Here is a 23,467-nt window from a genome sequence, read left to right as displayed (position 1 = left end):
TTCAGCTGCTGGTATCCAGTGAGGGTTGTAAGCTTCAGATGTGTACAACATAGAAGGAATGTGGACCATGCATTGGTCTCTTTAGCCTCTCACTACCGCAGAGAGCAAAATTTTCAGAGCACCCTCTTGCAAAGAAATCCACTTACAAATAGGTGTGCCCATGTCCACTCACAAGTAAGTTCAGTTCTGGCCATGTGATCACCCCATGCTAAAAATTAATCTTTGCTAGGCAATCACACCAGCCTCTACGCAAGTGAGCCTTATTCCTGATTCCTCATTACCAAGTTACCAAATTAACTCATCCAAATCTCTGAAGGAAGTCTTTGGACATCTTTGCAGAGAAGTGTTTCTATTTCAAATTTCCCACAGTAGTATTTATACACTCCACAGAGCCTCACAAGAATTCCTCAGTGGATCATTTCAACCTCCAGGTAATGCTCAAGTCTTCCTTCTTTTCACTTAATGACCACTGCATTCCCACCTTTATCCTTGTCTCCCCAAATGTGTCAAAAAAAAAAAAAAAAAAAAAAAAATCTGGACATAGCCAGGAGAGACTTGACTTGAAAGAATTACTGCAAGAAACGGGGTGAATGACTCCTGCAGGAGATGGAGGTGGGCTACTGAGACACGGAGAATCTTTGGCCATGACAATTGCAAGCAGGGTGGAAATTAGGCAAAAAGAGTTTTTCTTTTATAAGAAGGTGTGAACATGGCTGGGAAGAGCCTGATACGGGCAAGTGGGAATGAAAGGGTGGCATAATCAGATAGCAGATCAGAGAATGCTTTACCCTAAAGCCCATAGCAGATCAGAGAATGCTTTACCCTAAAGCCCATTCTCAGGAGAAGGAACTAAGGAGACTCCACGTGCTGACTAAAGTCAAAGAACCTGGGAGAAACACAGAAGCTTACCCAGAGCTTGGTTAATAAACCTGTTTTTTTCCTGTTGATCAGTGGGGACAAACAGTTCAGCTAATCAGTTCTGAGGTGAAGGAGGAATTTGGGGCACTGTTTCTGGCTTTGCTATAAGTGAACAAGCGGGCATCTGTGCCCCTTATCTAAGTCATGTGGGAAAGGGTGGTTTTGGTTTTTGTTTGCAGGAAGCTGTTTCCAAAACACAAGAGTTGGCGGGGGTGGTGCGTTCAAGTTTGCTGTTTTCTAAGATCACAGGACCAAGGCAGAGTTCAACATCATCCACTGATATTAATCAAAGAAGAGGTGAGGCTAGGCAATGCTATTAGGAGCAGGATCCTATGGGGCCTTCATGGAAAAGAACCCCACCCCACGTCCTCCAACTGCCTCTTATTTGTAGAAAAACTCTAGCTTCCTAGGCCTTCCCTGAATTTTGAAAGAGTACATTTAATCAGAGAGGTGAGAAAATGCAGAAAGAAAGGAAAACATTCAATCAAGAAAAATATTAATAATAATTGTTTAGCCATTAAACAAAGTCAAAGAACTTTAGCTCCTCCTCAAGAATTATAGCTAATATTCTGAGCCATGCCCTTTGACATGGCTGCTTTGCAGATACTGAAACCCCCACCAAGTGGGAAAAGTGAACTAGATATTGCCCACAAGCATGGAGACCCCAGACTTCCAGACCCGCTGGACCTGGAAGGTTTTCTTGACTCCCAATTACCTTACCACTAACCAGAAGAATGTCCATGAGCTGACCACCCACCCCATAACTCCCCACCCTCACACTGTCCTTAAAAACCTTTCCCTGAAAGCCTTCAGGAAGTTTGGGCCTTTTAAGCACTAGCTACCTAGACTCCTTGCTTCGTTCATGCAGTAAACACTGCACCTTCCTTCACCACAACCTGGTGTCAGTAGATTAGCTTCACTATCTGGGGGCAAGTGGACCCAAGTTTGGTTTGGTAACATTAGGAAATACAGATTTTAGTATGATGTTGCTGCTGCTGCTGCTAAGTCAGTCGTGTCCGACTCTGTGCGACCCAATAGACGGCAGCCCACCAGGCTCCCCCATCCCTGGGATTCTCCAGGCAAGAACACTGGAGTGGGTTGTCATTTCCTTCTCCAGTGCGTGAAAGTGAAAAGTGGAAGTGAAGTCGCTCAGCCGTGTCCAACTCTTAGTGACCCCATGGACCGCAGCCCACCAGGCTCCTCCATCCCTGGGATTTTCCAGGCAAGAGACTGGAGTGGGGTGCCACTGCCTTCTCCGAGTTTGATGCTAGAATAACTCAAAAACACTGCCTTTTGAGTGGTTTGGGTTGATGTGGATTTCTTAGACATGCCTGCTGTTATTGTTGTTGTTTAGTTGCTCAGTTGTGTCTGACTCTTTTGTGATCCCATGGACCGTAGCCTGTCAGACTCCTCTGTCCATGGGATTTCCCAGGCAAGAATACTAGAGTGGATTGCCATTTCCTTCTCCAGGGCATCTTCCTGACCCAGGGATTGAACCTGTGTCTCCTGCATTTCTGGCAGATTCTCTACTACTGAGCCAAGTGGGAGGCCCTAGACAAGCCTAGTCAAGGTAAAAGATTAATGATTCAAGCCAACTCTGAATTCAATACAAAATTTGGGGCTAAAAAATAAACACGAGAATGTGTTTTTCTAGCCCTGACTCCTGTGCCTCTGTCTCCCCTGAAGATCTCTAGGAACCTTTGAGCCTCCCATCATCATTTGCTTTAGACTCTCTGTTATCTATTGCTTTTTACTTTACAGGAATATCTAACAAAGGTGCGCAAAAAAGAAAAAAAAAATCTAGCATTATTTTAAGCTCAGAAGTTAAGCCTTTAGCTGAACTGTACAGAGAATTAGACTCTCCTAAATCCCCAGACTCAAGCATTCCTGTTAACAGAGGAAAACCAGATTATTTTCTTATATTACTGTATTTCTAAGAGAGGTAAATATAGCCCAGTGCACCTGGAGTTTCTCCTCTGGCTCAGGAAAAGCAATAACAACAACAACAAAATCTACTTTTTCTCTTCTTTTTTTCCCCTTAACCTACGGAGACACAGAGAGGTAGACAGATACTGGAGATGCCCCTGGGCTGGGCTCCCATGCAGTCACACTTGCATAAGAAAGCCCTTTCCCAAAGCAGTATAAGTCATCAAAGTAATGCAAATTTCACTGCCTTAGTTCAACACAGGACTTTCTGAGAGTATTTGCCAATCTTGCTTCACCCAAAATAAAATCCATTATGACAAGAAACAAGAATTAATAGATCAATGAAAGAGAATATGAAAAGGTAAAATTAAAATTAAAACATGGGTTTTAAGGATATTAATGAAACTCACCTAAGTAATTTCCCCATTTACAACAGCTTCACAAGTAAACTATTATCATACTGATACAAAAGAAATAATACTTTTGCTGTGGCTCTTCCCCAAATCTGTGCAGAAACCAAGGAAGCTTCATAATCACAAAATTCAGCTTCCTATTAGGCAAGTAACACATAAAAATGAACACAGAAATGACAGAAATAAAACGTCTAAGCTGGAAACTGACTTTATTACTGTGAAATCATATGAATAATTTCTAATTGATTTGTATTGGGCAGGAACCTTATATTCCAGAACCATGCTCGTCTATTTATCACAATATTCTATATGACATATGGAAACTAATACATTGCTTCATTAATATTTACAGTCTTTCTCTAGTCATGGCTCAGAGATATTTAACATTCTAAAACATAAGCATTGATAATTACGTGTTTTACATTTTACTCTAATTTTTAATACTGCCAAGACTATTTAGTATAACTAACTTTTTAACTATGTACTCTTTTCTCTCTTTACCATTAGCATATCAATCAAATTTGCATTATTCTGGTTTGCTCATTTTATTAAAAGCGAATTCAGGGCACAATTGACTTTTCATTTGTTTAACAAGTGAAGAAATATTTACCCTGACAGCCATTGCATTGTAGAGATTCATCTTCATAGTGTAATACGCTAACTGTGAATCAAGAAAAAAAAAAGATGGCATATATTTTAGTTTTACACAAAGACAGTGCAGCCTATTTTTACATATAAAACATAAGAATCTTTATACATAATACATAATAAGAGTCCTAGGCTTAGAAAAATGAAATCAAACTTTGTATTGAAGAGATAGGCTTCCTAATACATAATGCAGGCTTAACCAGAAAAATCTATGGTAGTCAAACTAGGAGCTAATGGAGATATATGATCATAAAATGCTCTCCGCTGAGTTTGATAATCAATGGTGCTCTACTGAGAATAGAATAACAAAGCAGAAATATTCACAAGTGCTGGTGACACGTAGTATTGTATGATTTATTCACTGGGGTTCTTTTAGCCAAAACTCACAGAAACATAAAAGGAATTCATATTTCAAGACGTCTGGTTTAATGAAAAATTCAAAGAAATGCTGTCTTCAGTCGAAATCGTTCAAGGATATGGATGCAGTGATGGAGCAAAATTGTGCCTTCCAACCATCTGTACAAAATGTTATGTACTTAGCAGCCTCCTGAGTAATCCTTGGGAATTTTCTTTCATTTAATATTCATTTCAACACCATAAAATCATAAATACAATGATATCATGTTATAGCAAATCCTCTGATATAATGAAGACTTCCTAAAGTCTTGGTTTCTTTCTGGTACAGACACATTTATCTATTCATATACAAATCTCTGTGACAGTAAATATTTAACAACAGAGCTTATTTCAATGAAAATATTGCTTTAAATAAAACTTTCACATCTGTTCTTTCAATTAAAAAGATATAATTAACATAATTCATGACAGCACAATAAACATTGAAATTGTATTTTTTTCCACACAAAATACAACTTTGTCCATTTTTATTTAATCAAAACTGATCAGACTAATAAAACTTGAGCCTGGATAATAGTTGTGAGGTTTCAGCAAAAATCAGAGGTAAGTGTCTTAACCTTTCATATAGGGGTTTTCTTCCCTGCAACAAACAGGAATTCATACAAAAGGGTTTCACTGTAATTAGTATTGTTTGAATTGCCTGATCTGATCCAAAGCAAATTGTCTGTGGAGAGCAGCAGGACTGGATTATTTATCAACAGTCTGAGCAATTAGGAAACAGTTGGCTGCAATATGTTATTTACAAATGAACACAATGATGTTCCTTCATTTTAAATTCTCTTTCTTCCTTAGAGCAAGCATGGCATAATTCTTGGTGTTGAGGTGAATTTAAAATATTTACTTAAATATAGCATTTCCATAGGGCAAATATAACCATTAAATATTTTTATACAGAAGAAACACACTGGAAGTTTTCTGTTTGAGAAAGTTGGGTTCAGAAATGAGATTATTTATCTTTTTTCATGCTGCTCTTCAGCCAGCAGCTGGGAGCTTTCCAGCCACAGCCCTGAGTTCAATTCCTAACTTTGCTCTTACCAGCTGGGTAGCTTGAATATGGTACTTGAAGTCTCCCAGTCTTGACTTTTATCCTCATAAAATGATACATCACATACTTCACGGAGTTGTTGTGAAGAATAAAATGAGATAAAGTATTTAAGGTGCAAAGCTGATGGTCATTAGGAAAGGGATTGTCACTGCTATACACTTAGTGGTTCAAAGTATATCATTTAACTATAAGTAAAATTCCAAAGAGGTTTCCCTTGTAGCTCAGTAGGTAAAGAATCTGCCTGTAGTGAAGGAGACTCCGGTTCGATCCCTGGGTTGGGAATATCCCCTGGAGAAGGAAATGGCAACCCAGTCCAGTATCCTTGCCTGGAAAATCTCATGGACAGAGGAGCCTGGTGGGCTGCAACCCATGGGGTCACAAAGAGTCGGGCACGACTGAGTGACTAACACGTACTTACTTAAAATTCCAAAAGGTATAAGAAGCTAAATTTTATAATGAATGAAGAAGAGAGAAATACATTTGAACATAAACTTTAATTTTCTAGTTAAAAGGTAGAAAAGTACTTTGATTCTAAATTATCATTCTTATATGAAGCCCAGATTGACACTGCATCTATTCTCAATCTCTAGCCCAGATGCTTCTGAAAATACCAGCAAAACTTGGCAGAAAACATTGCATGATTCATTTATTATGAGGTACCTGGAATAGTCAAATTCACAGAGACAGACAGCACAACAGTGGTTACCAGGCACTGGAGGAAGAAGAGCAGATCCTGTTTACTGGGTACAGACTTTCCCTTTGAGATGATGGAAGAGTTTTGGAGCTGGGCAGTGGCGGCAGTTGCATGACAATGCAACTGGACTTAATGTCACTGCATGGTACAGTTAAAAATAGTCAAAATGATCAATTTTATGACACATATATTTTATCACAGTTTAAGAAAAAATACTAAAAAATAATTTTTGATTGTGACTTGTGCATTTTCACAAGTTATCTAGGAGACACACTGGACACTTCCAAAGTTTTTAAAATTTCATCTTAGTCTCTATGTTTCTATTCTTGTTATGCTAATATTTGCCCTTTTGGTTACATGAGTAGTTAAATGATAATTCATACCAAAGCCTATGTTCTTAATATTATTTTTCAGGTTTCTGTGTGTCCTAAAAGTTTCTTCCATTCATTCCATGAAGTTCGATAAGCAAAGCATATCCTAAGTACTAAATATTAATAATATATCTAGGAACCACAGACAATAGTAATTCATCAGCAGATATTCTCAAGTTTCCTTACTATAAATTAATTTTATATCTTATTGCTAAGGTACCAAGTCTATTTTAAAGAGGAAAAGTAAAGATCTGGGGTGAAGCTCAAGCATAAAATATAATTTCAATGCAATGAAAACATGGCATTCAATTTTAGACATTCCCAAAATATTTGTGAACAAATGAGGAAAGGAAATGAGAGAGTGAGAGGGAGAAAGAGGAAAGATAAACAGAATCAATATGTTGCTTTTACAACAGCTAAAGTAGAAAGGATTCCTGGGATGAAACACAGCATTTGAACACTGAATTAACCACTTGTTCACCATATGGCCTTTGTCATGTCACCTAGCTCAATTTTTAAAAGGCTTCTAAAATTTTTTCTGGAAGTTGTATTCTTTTATTTATTTATTTTTTTTGAAGTTGTCTTCTTTTAAAAGCAATTTTCTGAGTGCTTAATATCCATGTGGACCTTTCAGACAGGGCTGCTATTTGGTGGGAATGGATCTGTGATATTGATGGGAGCATGTTTCGTATTTGAGTTTCTTTTTTTTTTTTCTATCAGGTGAATTACAGTGTGGAGCGAGGGTGGGGATAAATGAGAAACACTCTCTTACAGGTCAAGTGATATTCAAAACTCACCATATCAAGTCCCAATTTTGTTCTCCAATTATCTTTCACCTTGTCTTTTTTTAGTCGATAAGTCATGTCTGACTCTATGCAGCCCCATGGACCGCAGCCCTCCAGACTCCTCTGTCCTTGGGATTCTCCAGGCAAGAATACTGGAGTGGGTTGCCATGCCCTTCTGCAGGGGATCTTCCTGACCCAGGGATGGTACCCACATCACCTGCACTGGCGGGCAGATTCTTTACCGCTGAGCCACAGGGAAGCCAATCTCTCATCAGGCCACTCCTTTAAAACTCATGGCTGATTCATATCAATGTATGACAAAACCCACTGAAAAATTAAAAAAAAAAAAAAAAAGGAAATTGGGAGGTAAAGCTAGGAAAAAAATAAATAAAATAAAATAAAATGGAAAGTGAAAAAAAAATCAAGCACCAATAAACAGTGGAGTCAGGATTCTCACAAGTTTAAAGGCTTGATCCCATTTTATTAATAAATTACTTTCCTGTTTTCAGAAAAAAAAAAAAAAAAAAAACTCAATCTGATCAAATTATTTTCTCTTCACTTCCAGGCTCACACTATTCCCTTTGCTTGAAATGTCTTCTCATTCTTTTCTAACCGACCAAATTCGCTCTGTTTTTCTTGTAAGTATTTACAGGAGAAACTACCTTTTCTCTCCCACTCCAAGAAGCAGCTGACATTCTCTCAGCTCCAGTGGATACTTGCAAACCAGTTCAGACAAGGAGGAAGTACTCCTGGAAAAACTACAACCACAACAAAAACCCAAAGAACAACGACAGCAAAAAAAAAAAGAAAAACAACAATAATAATAATAATAAAACCTCACTGTTAGCTCTCAAACTTCTTACATTTATCGCTCTCCCTCCGTTTTCGGAGTTGTCAGTCCTCTCAGGGACACTCTTCCTTTCCTCCTTGTTGCCTCTCTGCCCTGCTCCAATAAACCAGGCAAAAGACCTAACTCTTCACATCGCCAGCCGTTATCTCGATACTTTTCAAATCCATGTACCCACAACACTCTCAAATACTTGTTCTCACAACTGCCCCGTTTTTCTCAGTCCCAATGCTGTCCACTTACTTTCATAGCCATGCTCCAGACCCTGGGAACTAGACATGTTCCACCTCTTAAGTCTTAAACTCAGCAAATTCTGCTCCTTAAATCCCTGATGCCTTAATTTCTAATAAAGGTTTTTAGTTTAGACAGACCTAGGACAGGTGTTTCCTTTTCCTCAGTTTCAAACTTCTTTTTCACATATTTTTATATGCAACAGCTATATTGATATTTTGCTACATGAACATACCATAAATTAACCAATCTCTTCTGTTACTGTTGAGCCTTTAGGTTGGAGGCCAAGAAAATCTGAGCTTCAAATGCTCGATCATTTTCAAAAACAGAAAGTAATACATATTTATAATAAATCTGAGTGGTGTGTGTGTGTGTATGTGTGCTCTGTTGTGTCTGACTCTTTTGTGACCCCATGGACTGTAGCCCACAAGGCTCCTCTGTCCATGGGATTTCCCAGGCCAAGAATACTGGAGTGGGTTGCCACTTCCTCCTCCAGGCAATCTTCCCGACTCAGGGATCAAACCCACATCTTCTGCGTCTCCAGCACTGACAGGTTGGTTCTTTACCACTGGGTACCCAAGAAGCCTAAATTTGAATGATGCATCTACACAAACCTGACCAGATTAACTGGCTTTTTCTGCTAGGCCAGGCAATACAGAGGAACTATTTGCAGTAAAGTGATGACACTGGAAATTTTAGAAGCTATGCACATATGGATAACAGATCTGGGGAGCCTGTGCCTTTGTTATTTTCCACATCAGTGCCATCCTCATTTTATAATTTTGAGTATGATCATTAAAATGATTTATTATCAAATAATCATGAGTATTTTGTGCATATGCTTTTCCTTGTTCGCTGGCCACTGATAGCAATATGGTCATTATCAACAGTTGATTGTTAAAATAACCTTTCTTCTTCCACCACACACAAAAAATTAAAAGCCAATTATATTGCTTCTCAAAGTTAATATATCCTTAAAAGAAAGTAAACTAAACTTATATTCATATAATTATAATGAAAATGTTAGTAAAGCTTTAAATTAATATTAGGAAGTCAGAGTCTTAAGTTATCTGGTCTTTGATATTTAAAATGCCAGATCCTGAGGGGGAAAAATAGATCATGTTTCAGTTTTCTGCTCTAACATTAAAGAGAGATAAATGTTGCCTTAATGTATAACTGACTTGAAAGCCCGACAAACAGCTTTGTAAAATGAGTTGGGCTATATATAGTACACTCATTCATCTAATGAAAAGAAATAAAAATATCTGTACAAGCAACCATGTCAATCTCACCAGTTTTAAAAATAATGACCAAAATTTTATGCATTTTTACTATCCACTAAAAAACAAACTTGCTGGTATTTATCATGACATCACATAATGAGAGTCGATAGTAGATGATGCCCTTTGTTCCACTTAAAGCTAACAGAATCTTTCTATTTTTACTTTTCTAAATATTAATCAAATACAAAAATTTTGAAAGAAGAACAGTAAAATGATAAGAAGTATATACATATTCTGAGCCTTTTTGGCAATAACATTATTTTTATAATTTGAAGGATATTCTATTTTTTAATGCGAGTTATTTTTATGAATTAAATGGTTCTATCATAGGCTAGTAATATTACATTAACAAAAAGTTTTAATCAAGTTCTGTTAATATGGTGGCCATATATATTATTTACTGAATGAACTCAATTTAAAAACATAATATTGAGCTGTTTAGATCTATAGTTTTCTATATATATTTATTTATCTCATGATAATGTATATAGAATTAATCATGTATATTAGGGTAGCTGCTTTCAGAGTGTATACTTGATATTAAACACAATATAAACTATGTAATGGTAAAACATGGGCTTCCCAGCTGGCACTAGTGGTAAAGAACCCACCTGCCAATGCAGGAGACCTAAGAGATGCAGGTTTGATCCCTGGGTCAGGAAGATCCCTTGGAGGAGGAAATGGCAACCTACTCCATTATTCTTGCCTAAGAATCCCATGGACAGAGGAGCCTGGAGGGCTATGGTCTATGGAGCCACAAACGGTTGGACACAACCAAAGCGACTTAGCACGAATGGAAAAAGGAAACTGAAAAGGATAACAAGATGTACACAGTTATCCTGTATAGGTTATATTGGTGAATTCACTCAGATAACACTCAGAGTGCTAGTTTTCCAAAAGAAACAGATGATACATTTCAGTATTATTCTGGTACTATCATCTACAGAAATGACTGTATTCACTTCACCATTTATGAAACAAAACAAGGAGTGGTTAAGGACAAGCTACTTAGAACATTATACAGTTGAAAACAAGAAGGGGACCAAAACAGGAGGACCATCTGAGTACCCAACGGGAAGAGCAGGTTGCGGGGAACCCACAGCAGAAATCCAGCAGGCCTGCAGTGCATATCAACTGAGCACACCCCAGGTGCCTAGAAATCCACTGCTAATGGAAAAGAAGAGTCAGAGTACATCCTTATTAACAGGGGAGAGTTTCAAGGTTATGAATCAACAGTCCTCACTTCTTCACATGGACAAATTTGGGTCATGTTGCCAGATACAGCATTATAAAAGTCAGCAGGAAGATCAGAAGTGGAGGTTGAAAATTAAAATAAACAAAAATAGCTGTCATCCAGGAAGGAAAAAGGAATCAAATCATAAAGGAAAATTGGGATGGTTCTGTTATTTCGGGTTAGTGAGGGAACGATAGTGGAAAACGCATAACACTCCTGGACTGGATAAGTCAGCTGGTGTTGCTTTGAAAATTATTTAAAAGCTGGATGGAAATATTTTGGTATAGTAGAATTTTAAGGGAGAATTTTAAGGTTCTGTCTAAAAATACAGGACCTATCTAAAATAGAGATCCTAGGACTTCTGACTTTCCACAATTTACTTTCCGTTTGACCTTTGCCATATGTGAGACTGATGATAACTCCAAGATTTCTAACAGTTTTCTCCTTTGGTTCCTGTGATATTGTGTCTCTGCGTTTCTGTTTATTATCTATCTATAATTCCCTTCCTCTACCTAAATCCTACGAATGCATTCCATAAGCCTCAATTCTTGGCCCTTTGCTCTACTGTTCAGATACTTTTCCATCAGGTAGAAAATCCTGCCATCTTATACTGATGACTCTAAAACCTTTTTCTCCAGTTCTGACTCTTCAGCTAAAAGTTCTCTTTAATAAGCATTTGTTCAGTGCTAATTATAATGTGCCAGCCACTCTGCTGAGAGATAGCACAGTCGCCTTACAAGATACCACCACATGGAGGTGTCCTAACATCATCACACACTCAAAATCTCAGAATTTCATTTTGCAAAAGCTTCACTGAAGGTCCAACTCAGAATGTTTTCTTATCAACATCCATGCTTTTGTTGTCATTACAACCATTAATCAGCTTTGCTGAGAAAAAAACAAAAAAGAATGCAACTATCTCAGTAGCTTATAAAACAAAATGATTATATCTCACTCACATTACCTGTGGGCTAAGCTTCCCTGTGGTTATGGTCCACAACACATGGCTTAGCCCAAAACCAATGCGATAGGGAGGAATCATTCCTTTACAAGGAAAGGGGTAGGGAAGAATTTTTGGCACACATGAATACTAAACACCTGCTATGTTGGCCATAGTAACGTCTCCAACTTATGTCCCTATGAGTAATTAATTTATCCAGCTAGCAAAAGATTCTGCAGGCTTTCCATGTAACATTTACTGTGATCGTTTGAGATATAATAACTAGAACAGTCCTTGCCTCTCAGGAGGTCCCAGTCAAATGAGAGATATCAGTAAACAAATGGATCACAGTGACACAAATACCTACAGGAGCAACGCATGAGGAAGGCACCCCTGATGTCTTCCCTCTCCTACCATTCCATGTTCAACCTCAGATCAGGGAAGGTTAATCTTTAAGTAAAGTTTTGAGGCATGAATAGGCATTCAGACCAATGGAAAGCAGGTCAGAGTGAAGAAAGGCATCCAGGCAAAATAAATAGCATTTGCAAGAAGCCTGTAGGGCACAGCATATCTTAGCAACGGCAAATGGCTTATTTACAATGTTGTGTTAGTTTTAGATGTGCAGCAAGGTGCATCAGGTATGCAGACCCATATATCCACTCTTTGTTTAGATTCTTTTTCCCATAAAGAGGTCATTACAGAGTATTGAATAGAGTTCTCTGTGCTACACAGTAGGTTCTTATTAGTTATCTCTTTTATACACAGTAGTGAATAGAGTATATTTATAGAGGTGTAGCAAGAAGTAAGGTTAGATAAGAAGGGATCATGAGACAATGAAAATCCACCATGTCATGCCAAAGAGTGTGAATTTTACACTGTGTGCTATGGCCAGGACTGCAGGCATGGGAGTAAAATTACTCTTGATTCCTAGTTTAGGTTGGAATCAAGAGACTTTTCTGAGGGACAATGCCAAGTAGTTGATGACTGAAAGGAGACAGAAGGTGGGGAAAAGAGTGTGGCGAGGAGTCGAGAATGAGTTTGGATTTCTGGCTGAATGGCTGTGCCATTTACTTGAATAAAAGTATACAGAAGGAGGAATAGCTTTGGGGTGCCTCAGGGACCTCCAGAAAAAGAGTTTTAGAAGGTAGGTAGCATATGGATATACAGGGATCAGAAACTGGGAACCTTAGTCCCATCCTTTAAACTTCTTGAGTCTCCATGTCTTCATCTATAAAAAGAAGATAGAACACTTGCATATTCTACTTGACAGGCTATTACTGGAAAATATGAAGCAATGAGTGTAAAACATGTTTTTAAACAAGAAAGGCCCTTAAAAGTGTAGGAAATTATTTGATAAAAATCACATTCAGCTCCTTACCAATCTTCTGCTAGTCCTCAACCTCTCTCCAGCCACCTACATCAACATCCTCACCTCTTCCTGTTACACCACGCACATTCCCAGTTTCAAACCTTCATTCACATGGTTCTAATTGAAATATCCTTTCCTCTCCCCAAGCTATAGTCTCCTGATCCCCAGAGGTTCAGCACAAGCCTCACCACTTTGACCTTCAGAGATAACATTAACTTCCTACCTGAGCGCTTATTATCTGCCTGTGTGTGTTTGGTGGGGGAGTATCCTTTAAATTGACTAGCCTTTTTAATTAATTTTCTGTATTTAATAGATAATATATTCACATTCTTTAAAATTCAAAACCTACCAAAGGGTTTACAGTAAAAAGTCTATTTCTTATGCCTAGTCCTTAAGTACTCGGTTCTCTTCTCCTCCAGGCAATTAATATCATTTTCTTGTGATCCTTCCTCAGAAAAGCAAATTAAAATCAATGGCTTTCAGATCATGCTCTGCTGGCTCAGATGACAACAGAGGCCACAAGGAAAGAGACCAAGCAGTTCTGTTTCCAGTTTCCAAAATAGCTGTACTATTTGCACCTGTTTTTGGCATACGGGGATTAAAAAGTTTGCTAAACTTTATTTAAGGGGGAATTCTATTACAAAAGTTTTTAAATCACTAACTATGCCATTCATTTTATAACCTAATATATACTATATGGCATTATTATTATTATTGTATGCAGCTGTTAGGCAAAAAAATTACGCAGAATAAATTTGGAAATGGTGGTTTAAAGATAGCTACTATAGGACTATATGTGTGACAATATATACTAATGTGCATGACAGGATAATTAACATATTTAAACACTATCCTTAATTCATGCCCCACTCCCAACTCATGAGAGTAGCAGTTCCTTTTATGCATTTTTGCTTCAGTCAGTTTATATATGACTGTCCATCCCCAGCATTGCTCCCCTAAAACCTGAGCTCTGAGAAATCATACTGAAGGGGTAGGGGACATTAATGGGAGAAACGTGGGCAGAAAAAGAGAAATAATGAAGAAAATATTCCACACGCCTGGGAAAGAGTGGGGCATTAGCTTTTTGTAATAATACAACATTTGGCATTCCTTTTGCTCCTGAAAAAGTGAAAGAAATTGTTAGTCATTCGGTCATGTCTGATTCTGTGACCCCATGGACTGTAGCCCACCAGACTCCACTGTCCACAGGATTATCCAGGCAAGAACTCTGGAGTGGGGTGCCATTCCCTTCTCCAGGGGATCTTCCTGATCCAGCGATCAAACCTGGGTCTCCTGCATGGCAGGCGATTCTTTACCATCTGAGCCACAACAGGGAAGTCGGGGATGTGGCTAAAACTAGGGATAAATTTGGTAGCATCTGTGGAGGAAACAGGATTCTGAACACAGGCAAAGATACCAGCTCTGGCAAAAATACCCTTTCCCTTTATGTGGCGAAATTGTCATGGAGTCCTTGAAGGATGAATCCTGAAGGACTAAACACATGAGCTTGGACAATAGATATCTTATGAATGAAGATTGGACAAAGGTGAGGATTTCTGCTCTGGTGGCACTATTTATGCCTCACAGGACCTCTCTATAAACTCGAGAAGGGAAATCTCCAATAATGATTGAGAATGAACTGCCTACCTCTCCATGTAAGGGTTCTGGAATCAAATCAAATTGGGTTTAAATTTTTCTCCACTTATCACTAACAATGCATCCTTGGGGAAGTAACCATCTTTGGGCCTAAAACTATAAAATGGTGATAATATTCACAGGACTGGCATAGACTTCAATTGGTATTTTTGTTGTTTATTTGCTAAGTCACGTCTGACTCTTGGGACCCTATGGACTGTAGCATGCCAGGCGCCTCTTCCATGGGATTTTCCAGGCAAGAATACTGGAGTGGCTTGCCATTTCCTTCTCCCGGGAATCTTTCTGACCCAGGGATCAAACCCATGTCTCCTGCTTGCAGGTGGATTCTTTACCACTGGGCCAACTGGGAAGCCCTTAGTTGGTATATATGTTAAGTATATAAAATGCTTAGTACAATATTTCACTCTCCCTAGTCAGCCAGTAAATGGCAGCTATTTTAATCTCATTCAGTAATTATATGCCAAGATGGGATTATGTTATTTACTGAGATCTTTATGTTAGGTACTATCCCTAAGATCATGCCATCTGGTCCCATCACTTCATGGGAAATAGATAGGGTAACAGTGGAAACAGTGTCAGAATTTATTTTTTGGGGCTCCAAAATCACTGCAGATGGTCATTGTAGCCATGAAATTAAAAGACTCCTACTGCTTGGAAGGAAAGTTATGACCAACCTAGATAGCATATTAAAAAGCAGAGACATTACGTTGCCAACAAAGGTCCGTGTAGTCAAGGCTATGGTTTTTCCAGTAGTCATGTATGAATGTGAGAGTTGGACTGTGAAGAAAGCTGAGCGCCAATAAATTGATGCTTTTGAACTGTGGTGTTGGAGGAGACTCTTGAGAGTCCCTTGGACTGCAAGGAGATCCAACCAGTCCATTCTAAAGGAGATCAGTCCTGGGTGTTCATTGGAAGGACTGACGCTGAAGCTGAAACTCCAATACTTTGGCCACCTCATGCGAAGAGTTGACTCACTGGAAAAGACCCTGATGCTGGGAGGGATTGGGGGCAGGAGGACAGGGGGACAACAGAGGATGAGATGGCTGAATGGCATCACCGACTCTATGGACATGAGTTTGAGTAAACCCCGGGAGTTGATGATAGACAGGGAGGCCTGGCATGCTGCAATTCATGGGGTCGCAAAGAGTCAGACACAACTGAGCGACTGAACTGAACTGATGCACACAATGGCAAAAACAGATAAATAAATAAAGTAGATACATTCAAAAGCACCATACAGATTAACAGATTTAAAAACCATCAAGAACCAATTTAACTGAGGAAAATATCCCCTTTTTTCCCCCAAAACCCAAAGATAATCAGATCCAAATCTGGAGAATAACTTGGTGATCATGCTGAGTGACATTCTTTGTGATCCAGTAGAGATCCTAAAGTAACAAAACAAATTTTCTTGGGTGGCTCATTACTTGAACTTTTAAAGATATTTTTTTCAGCAACTCCAATATCATTAGAACAAATATATTCCAAAGTTAAATATTTTGACAATAGTCACTGAAATGTATACATTTTCATATGCTTGATTAAAAGGAGGTGTCAATCATTCATTCATCTGGATGGTAACTTGTGAGTAGAAATAGCAGCATGAAAGTTAAGTTGGTAATGTTCATGGAAAGTCATACGCATAAGTATACGCTACAGTCTTGTCTACACAAAGACATAGATCTCATGATGAATAATAATAAATAATGAGCCTGAAGATGCTCATTATTCCATAGAAAACAACTTAATTTTTGATCATTCTGTTTATGTAATCTGACTCTATTAAAAATTGACTTGCAGGAGCTCCGACTCACCGAATCTGGGAAAATTTGAGCAGCAAACCAATTAGTGATAATTTATTATAATCCATTATACAAAATAGGAACACATGAGTTAAAACTGTTATAAATAAATGAATGAATAAAGAGGAAAAAGGCTCTTTCTTATACAAAAATGCTAACGAGAAAATGTAGAAGAAATGACAAGGTTAGGGAAATCACTATTTGACAAATATAATAATTCTCACTCTAGTAAGAATCATAATGACGTGGTAAATCTAGAATAAAAAATTTTAGCAATGCTGAAGATATATACCCAGTCTTAAAACTCTTTCTCATAAGACAAAAATAGCAAGTCTAAAAGTATGAGATATACCACCTTAAATTAACAAATTTAGCATCAACTGCCACGAGACAAACTGACATCATATGGTTCCTAATATGATGTATTGACATGTTTTATAATATGAAATGTATAACCTCACTCTAAAAATGAAGAAATATAAACCAAAACTGAGGAATAATATAAAAAATAACTAATCTATACTCTTCAAGAGTAAAGGTCATGAAAAGCATAGATAGACCAAACACATTAAAGGTAAGTAAAGAGAAACAACAACTAAATACAATGTGAAACACTGGTTTGTAGCCTGGAAATGATATGTTTGCTATAAGTTAAATTATTGGGACAATCAGTGAAATATGAATAGAATCCAAAGAACAGAAAATTGATTTGTATAGATGTCAGTTTGCTGATTCTGATCATTTTAATATGGTTATGTAGAAAACATCCACTGATGAACTGAGAGGTAAGGGGCACTTTCTATAACTTTGTCTAGATGATTCAAAATAGCCATGGAAAAATAAACAAAAATACATATAGAAGAGGGAGGAGCTAAAATGGCAGAGGAATAGGACGGGGAGACCACTTTCTCCCCTACAAATTTATCAAAAGAACATTTGAACGCTGAGCAAACTTCACAAAACAACTTCTGATCGCTAGCAGAGGACATCAGGCGCTCAGAAAAGCAGCCCATTGTCTTCAAAAGGAGGTAGGACAAAATATAAAAGATAAAAAAAGAGACAAAAGAGCTAGGGATGGAGACCCGTCCCAGGAAGGGAGTCGTAATAGAGGAAGTATCCAAACACCAGGAAACCCTCTCACTGGCGGGTCTGAGGGAAGTTTTTGAATCTTGGAGGATTCAAATATAGGGAGGATTTCCTCCCCTAACTGGGAGGAAAAATAAATAAAACCCACAGATTACATGCCTAAAAGCAACTCCCAGCAGAAAAGTACCCCAGACGCCTGCATCCGCCACCAGCAAGTGCGAATAGAAAGGAGAGGAGCGGGCGGCATAGCTTAGGGTAAGGACCGGGCCTGAATGCCCTGAGGGTAATCGGAGGGAGCTAACCATGAGATAGCAACTTAAACTGTGGGATAGCAAGAGAGAGAGAGAAAATTAAGCAGCCTGAACACAGTGCGGTCCGTTTGCAGACCAAAGGAAGAACTGAGCGATCTCAGAGAAGAGCTAGCTGGCGGCGGACCGGCCCATCCCCGCCAGAGGCAGGAGGCAGCGGGGAGGGGAAAGGGGCAAACTCTGCCCCAGAGACGGCGCCCCTACCAAACTGCACACAGGCTCCCAGTTTCTAGCCAAAGTCTTCCTGAGATTCTGGATGGTTGACATCCGCCGGGAGGGTCGCAGCTAGAGACCAGGTCCCCAGAAGAGACACAAGGTGCACCCAACCAGCGCGCGAAAACTGAGCCTGGGGCCGCGGAGGGGAGAAGGCGCACCACACCCAGGGAGAGTGCGCCCATCAAGCTCCTGGCTGCCTGAGCTGCTCTGACTGGGGAAGGAACAAAACGCAGGCCCAACCGAGTCTGCACTTTTGTGGAGAACCCGAAAACTGGAACTGCACGCAAAGCAGGGCCCGCTCCCTATAGAGCAGCCTAGAGCCTGAGCAGTGTAGATGGGTCAAACTCAGTGTGGCCGGAACACTGCGAGTGCTCCCCACACAGGCCACTGACATTTGTCTGCAGCGCCCCTCCCTCCCCGCAGCATGACTGAACAAGCGAACCTAAACAAGAGGCCACCTCCACCCGGTTGTGTCAGGGTGGAAAGTAGACACTGGAGAGACCAGCAAACAGAAGCCAAATAAACAAAGGGAACCGCTTCAGAAGTGACCCGTGCAACAGATTAAAATCTCTGTAGTTAACACCGACTACACTGGAAGGGGCCTATAGATATTAAGAAGTATAAGCTGGAACAAGGAGCTATCTGAAACTGAACCGAACCCACGCTGACCGCAACAGCTCCAGAGAAATTCCTAGATATATTTTTACTTTTTTTTTTCCTTTAATTAAAAAAAATTTTTTTTCTTTTCTTTTATAAATTTTTTCTCTTTTATTTTCTTTTAAAATTCCCTATTACTCCTCTATTACTCCTTAACTTTCATTTTCAAATATTTTTACTATTTTTTAATTAAAAATTTTTTTCTTTTTTTCTCTTATTTTCTTTTAAAGTCCTCTATTACTCCTCTATTACACCTTAATTTTCATTTTCATTTCACTATAACCTTGCAAAAAAAAGAGGCCCTATTTTTAAACTGAACTTCATATATATTTCTAAAATTTTTTGTGTTTTTGTTTTTGCTTTTAATATTGTATTTTTAAGAGTCTAACCTCTACTCTAGATTTTTAATCTTTGTTTTTCAGTATTTGATATCAATTTTGGACATTTAAGAATCCAATATTCAGTACCCATTTTTACTCAGGAATGTGTTGATTACTCTCTCCCACTTGTGACTCTCTGTTTTCTCCCCCAGATCACCTCTATTTCCTCCCTCCCCCTTCTCTTCCCAATCCAATTCTGTGAATCTCTGTAGGTGTCTGGGCTATGGAGAACACTTAGGAAACAGAGAACTGCATAGATCTGTCTCTCTCCTCTTGAGTCCCCCTTTTTCTCCTCCTGCTCATCTCTATCTCTCTCCTCCTTCTCCTCTTCTTCATGTAACTCTGTGAACCTCTCTGGGTGTCCCTCACAGTGGAGAATCTTCTGACCATTAACCTAGAAGTTTTATTATAAGTGCTGTATAGTTGGAGAAGTCTTGAGGCTACTGGAAGAATAAGACTGATATCCAGAGGCAGGAGACTTAAGCCCAAAATCTGGAAACACCAGAAATCTCCTGACTACAGGGAACATTAAGTAATAAGAGATCATCCAAAAGGCTCCATATCTAACTGAAACCAACCACCACCCAAGAGCCAATAAGTTCCAGAGCAAGACATACCATGCAAATTCTCCAGCAACACAGGAACATAGCCCTGAGCGTCAACATACAGGCTGCCCAAAGTCACACCTAACACAGAGACCCATCTAAAAACTCATTAATGGACACATCATTGCACTCCAGAGAGAAGAAATCCAGTTCCATGCACCAGAACACCGACACAAACTTCCCTAACCAGGAAACCTTGACAAGTCAATCGTCCAACCCCACCCACTGGGTGAAACCTCCACAATAAAAAGGAACCACAGACCTCCAGAATGCAGAAATCCCACTCCAGACACAGCAATCTAAACAAGATGAAAAGGCAGAGAAATACCCAACAGGTAAAGGAACATGAAAAATGCCCACCAAGTCAAACAACAGAGGAGGAGATAGGGAATCTACCTGAAAAAGAATTTAGAATAATGAAAATAAAAATGATCCAAAATCTTGAAAACAAAATGAAGTTACAGATAAATATCCTGGAGACAAAGATTGAGAAGATGCAAGAAATGTTTAATAAGGACCTAGAAGAAATAAAAAAGAGTCAATTAATAATGAATAATGCAATAAATGAGATCAAAAACACTCTGGAGGGAATCAACAGTAAAAAAAACGGAGACAGAAGATAGGATAAGTGAGGTAGAAGATAATATGGTGGAAATAAATGAAGCAGAGAGGAAAAAAGAAAAAAGAATCAAAAGAAATGAGGACAACCTCAGGGACCTCTGGGACAATGTGAAACGCCCCAACATTCAAATCATAGGAGTCCCAGAAGAAGAAGACAAAAAGAAAGGGATGAGAAAATACTCGAGGAGATAATAGCTGAAAACTTACCTAAAATGGGGAAGGAAATAGCCACCCAAGTCCAAGAAACCCAGAGAGTCCCAAACAGGATAAACCCAAGGCAAAACACACCAAGACACATATTAGTCAAATTAACAAAGATCAAACACAAAGAACAAATATTAAAAGCAGCAAGGGAGAAACAAAAATAACACACAAACGGATTCCCATAAGGATAACAGCTGATCTATCAATAGAAACTCTTCAGGTCAGAAGGGAATGGCAGGACATACTTGAAGTAATGAAGGAGAATAACCTACAACCTAGATTACTGTACCCAGCAAGAATCTCATTCAGATATGAAGGAGAATCCAAAAGCTTTACAGACAAGCAAAAGCTGAGAGAATTCAGCACCACCAAACCAGCTCTTCAACAAATGCTAAAGGATCTTCTCTAGACAGGAAACATAGAAAGGTTGTATAAAGGCGAACCCAAAACAACAAAGTAAATGGCAACGGGACCACACCTATCAATAATTACCTTAAATGTAAATGGGTTGAATGCCCCAACCAAAAGATAAAGACTGGCTGAATGGATACAAAAATAAGACCCCTATATATGCTGTCTACAAGAGACCCACCTCAAAACAAGAGACACATACAGACTGAAAGTGAAGGGCTGGAAAAAAATATTTCACGCAAACGGAGACCAAAAGAAAGCAGGAGTCACAATACTCATATCAGATAAAGCAGACTTTAAAATAAAGGCTGTGAAAAGAGACAAAGAAGGACACTACATAATGATCAAAGGATCAATCCAAGAAGAAGATATAACAATTATAAATATGTATGCACCCAACATAGGAGCACCGCAATATGTACGGCAAATGCTAACGAGTATGAAAGAGGAAATTAATAGTAACACAATAATAGTGGGAGACTTTAATACCCCACTCACAAGTATGGATAGATCAACTAAACAGAAAATTAACAAGGAAACACAAACTTTAAATGACACAATGGACCAGCTAGACCTAACTGATATCTATAGGATGTTTCACCCCAAAACAATCAATTTCACCTTTTTCTCAAGGTGGAAAAAGGTGAAACACATGGAACACATGGAACCTTCTCCAGAATAGATCACATCCTGGGCCATAAATCCAGCCTTGCTAAATTCAAAAAAATTGAAATCATTCCAGTCATCTTTTCTGACCACAGTGCAGTAAGATTAGATCTCAATTAGAGGAAAAAATTATTAAAAATTCAAACATATGGAGGCTAAATAACACACTTCTGAATAACCAACAAATCATAGAAGAAATCAAAAAAGAAATCAAACTATGCATAGAAATGAATGAAAATGAAAAGACAACAACCCAAAACCTATGGGACACTGTAAAAGTGGTGCTAAGGGGACGGTTCATAGCATTACAGGCTTACCTCAAGAAACAAGAAAGAAGTCAAATAAATAACCTAACTCCACACCTAAAGCAACTAGAGAAAGAAGAAATGAAGAACCTCAGGGTTAGCAGAAGGAAAAAAATCTTAAAAATTAGGGCAGAAATAAATGCAAAAGAAACTAAAGAGATCATAGCAAAAATCAACAAAGCTAAAAGTTTTTTTAACAAAATAAAGAACATCAACAAACTGTTAGCAAGACTCATTAAGAAACAAAGGGAGAAGAACCAAATTAACAAGATTAGAAATGAAAATGGAGAGATCACAACAGACAACACTGAAATACAAAGGATCATAAGAGACTACTACCAGCAGCTCTATGCCAATAAAATGGACAACTTGGAAGAAATGGACAAATTCTTAGAAAAGTATAACTTTCCAAAACTGAACCAGAAAGAAATAGAAGATCTTAACAGACCCATCACAAGCAAGGAAATCGAAACTGTAATCAGAAATCTTCCAGCAAACAAAAGCCCAGGACCAGATGGCTTCACAGCTGAATTCTACCAAAAATTTAAGAAGAGCTAACACCTATCTTACTCAAACTCTTCCAGAAAATTGCAGAAGAAGGTAAACTTCCAAACTCATTCTATGAGGCCACCATCACCCTAATTCCAAAACCAGACAAAGATGCCACAAAAAAAGAAAACTACAGGCCAATATCACTGATGAACATAGATGCAAAAATCCTTAAAAAAATTCTAGCAAACAGAATCCAACAACATATTAAAAAAATCATACATCATGACCAAGTGGGCTTTATCCCAGGAATGCAAGGATTCTTTACTATCTGCAAATCAATCAATATAATACACCACATTAATAAATCAAAAGATAAAAACCATACGATTATCTCAAAAGACGCAGAAAAAGCCTTTGACAAAATTCAACATCGATTTATGATTAAAACTCTCCAGAAAGCAGGAATAGAAGGAGCATACCTCAACATAATAAAAGCTATATGTCAAACCCACAGCAAGCATTACCCTCAATGGTGAAAAACTGAAAGCATTTCCCCTAAAATCAGGAACAAGACAAGGGTGCCCACTCTCACCACTACTTTTCAACATAGTTTTGGAAGTTTTGGCCACAGTAATCAGAGCAGAAAAAGAAGTAAAAGGAATCCAGATAGGAAAAGAAGTGAAACTCTCACTGTTTGCAGAGAACATGATCCTCTACATAGAAAACCATAAAGACTCCACCAGAAAATTACTAGAGCTAATCAACAAATATAGTAAAGTTGCAGGATAGAAAATTAGCACACAGAAATCCCTTGCATTCCTATACACTAACAATGAGAAAACAGAAAGAGAAATTAAGGAAACAATACCATTCACCATTGCAACAAAAAGAATAAAATATTTAGGAGTATATCTACCTAAAGAAACAAAAGACCTAT

At 38.4% G+C, this 23,467-nt stretch overlaps 1 protein-coding gene across 4 annotated transcripts in view; it reads right to left on the bottom strand.

Moving 5' to 3' along the window:
• Nucleotides 1-23,467, bottom strand: part of SPATA17 (spermatogenesis associated 17) — a 233,922-nt gene that overhangs the window by 178,799 nt on the left and 31,656 nt on the right. For all 4 annotated transcript variants that reach the window (XM_065936726.1, XM_065936727.1, XM_065936725.1 and 1 more), the window contains one exon: nucleotides 3,868-3,918. In XM_065936726.1, coding sequence (XP_065792798.1) covers nucleotides 3,868-3,918 — 51 coding nt within the window. The remainder of the gene's footprint in view (nucleotides 1-3,867; nucleotides 3,919-23,467) is intronic.

This window comes from Muntiacus reevesi, chromosome 5 (assembly GCF_963930625.1).
Source record: "Muntiacus reevesi chromosome 5, mMunRee1.1, whole genome shotgun sequence".
Classification (NCBI taxonomy): Eukaryota; Metazoa; Chordata; class Mammalia; order Artiodactyla; family Cervidae; genus Muntiacus; species Muntiacus reevesi.
The sequence above is the reverse complement of the archived record's forward strand: the minus strand, read 5'-3'. Positions and strand labels throughout refer to the sequence as shown.